Genomic DNA, 2,574 nt, shown 5'->3' with positions numbered 1-2,574 from the left:
AACCCTTGGGGGGGTATAAGTGGGTCTGTGCACCTGGAACACACATATGGTCTGGTGATGGGGTCCCAGGTGGTCAAGGCTGAAGCTCAGACAGACTTGTGAGCCAAGGGGCCTCCCTCCTTCTCACCTGGCCAGTCCCTAGTGCCCCAGCGCCCAAGCCCTGTGCCTCGTCCATGAAGGTGAGCCCTGTGGGAGGACCCTACCCCTGGCCCTCCTGCAGCTCTGCTCCACGCAGGAACTCACCCCAGATGAGGAAGGACAGATCATTTTATTTCGAAACACACAGCTCCCAGAGGCCGTGCTAAAAGGATGCGTTCCCACTTGGGTGATGGGTGGTGGAAGGTCCTGGCTCGCTCTGATGCTCCAGGCTGCAGGCACCCCCTCCTCTGACACGCTGGCCCACATCCCCCCGGTGGGAAGAGCTGGGTGGGGGAGTGCCCTGGAGGCTGTCCCCACTGTCCAGACACAGGAGGGTGCGTCAGGGGTCTGGAGGCTCCTGGGCTGGGGCTGCCGGCCTCTCCTGAGCACGGCCTGGGGAAACCACCGCCCTCAATGGCAGGCCGAGGAGGGCCGGGGTGTCCTGGAGCTAGCAGGGACTGGGGGGGTCCTGAAGAAGCAAGTCAGGGTACTGGAGGCTGAAGCCTTGCTCAGGCCTCCGAGCACCTGGAGGGGGGCTCTCATCCACGGGATTCCTACACGGGCATCTGAGTGGGCAGCAGGGCAAGGCGGTGGGCTGGGGCCGGTACTAGATGATGCCGTACTGGGCCAGTTCGTGCAGCTCCAGGTGGTTGAAGGCCTCCCACGGGCAGATGACTGTGATGTCTGCGGCAGGACCAGGCGTCAGGAGGGCCCGTGGCCAGGGCCACTCCACCCCTCAGGGCCCTGATGTCCACAGCCCAAGTGGGGACCCACAATTTGCTATGGGTGAGGGGCCAGAGCCCTCCTCTGGGAGAGTGGTCATCAAGGGGGCTCTGTGCCGGGGAAGGGCCAGGTGGTGAGGGCACCCAGCTCTAGGTGACCCCATGGAAAGGGAGCAGCCGCCTTTCAGGGGCTTTGGATCTTGGTGCTGGGGGAAGAAACCGAGGGCAGCCCGGGGGATGTTCCCTAAGTGAGGCCCAGGATGGAGAGGGCACCAGGCCTGGAGGGCTGCAGGGGGACAGGCATGGCAGGGGGCAGAGAACCGGGCCAGCGTACCTGTCCCCAGGCCTTCCATGCCAGGGATGTCATCCCCAAACCTGCAAGGATACGGCGGTCAGAAAGGGCACCTGCCCCACCTGCCTGGCCCTGGCTCAGTGGCCCAAGGCCCAAGGTCAGGATGCTCCCAGAAGCCCGGGCACAAGGCTCTGTCTCTGCATCTCCTCCCAGCCTCTGGCTGCTTGGCCCAGTCCGGGGCACAGAGGGACTCTGCCCCTGCTGTCCAGAAAATGACAAGGCCAAAGGAAGGGGGGGGAAGAGCCATGTGTGCACAGCAGGTGCATGGGGAGGGCTATGGCTGGGACATGTGAGTGTGTGTGTGTACCTGTGAGTGTAGGTCTGTGAGAGCATGGGGGTCTGTGAGCACACTCCAGGGGGAGTGAGTGTGCAGACACAGGTGTATGCGTGTGTAGACACATATCAGTGCAGTGTGTATGTGTGTATACATGTTAGTGTAGGTGTGTAGACACGTTAGTATGTGTGTAGACACTTATCGGTGTATTATGTGCATGTGTAGATGTTAGAGTGTGGGTGTGTAGACACGTCAGGGTGCGCACATGTGTGTGCAGACACATTACTGTGTATGTAGACATGTTAGTGTATGCGTGTGCAGACACATATCAGTGTGTGTGCATGCGTGTAGATGTATTTAAATGTAGACATCTTAGTGTGTGTGTTTCAGACCTGCTGGATGGTGGCATCTGGGTTGAGGACAAGAGCCCCCCGAGCTCCTTCCAGTCCCCCTATCTCAAAGAATAGAAGGTCTTTGCCTCCCACCCTCCCTTAGCCCCAGCTGCAGCAGGGAGGACAAGCCAGCACCCACTGGCTGTCTGGGGTGACCCTGCCCCACCCCTTTCGTAGGCATCCCCCTTAACTCCACTTACCCTTGGACACCTTTCTTAGGGGGCTTGCTCTTGAACTGCCTGGTTTGCCGCTGCTTGAATTTTGGGGGTCCTTTCCTGGGAGTAACAGGTCCCCCAGTCACCCTGGTGGCTGACCGGATCTCCGCCTTGGGTGGCTCCAAGTTCATGGCCAGGCTGGTGGGGATGCTGCGATGACTGTAGGCTTCAGAACTCCCTCACACAGAGGCTGGAGAAGACCAGGTGAGAGTCCCATCAGCGCTCCTTCCTGATTCACCTGAGGCTGCTTCTGGGAGGTGACTGGGGCTCTCATCTCCACGACCCAAGGCTTGAGCCCTCCCTCAGCCTGACCGGGCAGCAACCCTACCAAGGGGCAGCCTCCTGTTGCCACTTGGACCCCAGCACTCTCCTTTCCCCCACTGCCCTTTCCTAAGAAACAGCCTGACCTCCGGCCCCTCAGAAGCTCGGATACTCCTCCTGCCCCCGCCCTCCCTGGTCCCCCTCACGTTTAATCCCTGCT

General features: G+C 60.7%; 1 protein-coding gene across 1 annotated transcript; it reads right to left on the bottom strand.

Moving 5' to 3' along the window:
* Nucleotides 1-745: 745 nt before the first annotated feature.
* On the bottom strand, nucleotides 746-2,224 carry PDE6G (phosphodiesterase 6G). The gene is made up of 3 exons (XM_007959583.2): nucleotides 2,079-2,224; nucleotides 1,195-1,235; nucleotides 746-822 (listed from the first exon to the last, which is right to left on the bottom strand). Exons 1-3 carry the CDS (start codon nucleotides 2,222-2,224, stop codon nucleotides 746-748), a joined length of 264 nt encoding a protein of 87 aa, XP_007957774.1.
* Between the last annotated feature and the right edge of the window lie 350 nt (nucleotides 2,225-2,574).

This window comes from Orycteropus afer, unplaced genomic scaffold, assembly GCF_000298275.1.
Source record: "Orycteropus afer afer isolate SDZICR_OR568_19922 unplaced genomic scaffold, OryAfe1.0 scaffold00018, whole genome shotgun sequence".
Lineage (NCBI taxonomy): Eukaryota > Metazoa > Chordata > Mammalia > Tubulidentata > Orycteropodidae > Orycteropus > Orycteropus afer.
This window is presented reverse-complemented; position numbering and strand designations above follow the sequence as displayed.

Coding starts and splice junctions, on each gene's coding strand:
- PDE6G (XM_007959583.2), bottom strand. CDS start 2,224: ATGAACTTGGAGCCACCCAAGGCGGAGATCCGGTCAGCCACCAGGGTG. Junction 1,236..2,078: donor CCTAAGAAAGGTGTCCAAGG/GTAAGTGGAGTT, acceptor GTATCCTTGCAG/GTTTGGGGATGACATCCCTG. Junction 823..1,194: donor CATGGAAGGCCTGGGGACAG/GTACGCTGGCCC, acceptor GTCCTGCCGCAG/ACATCACAGTCATCTGCCCG.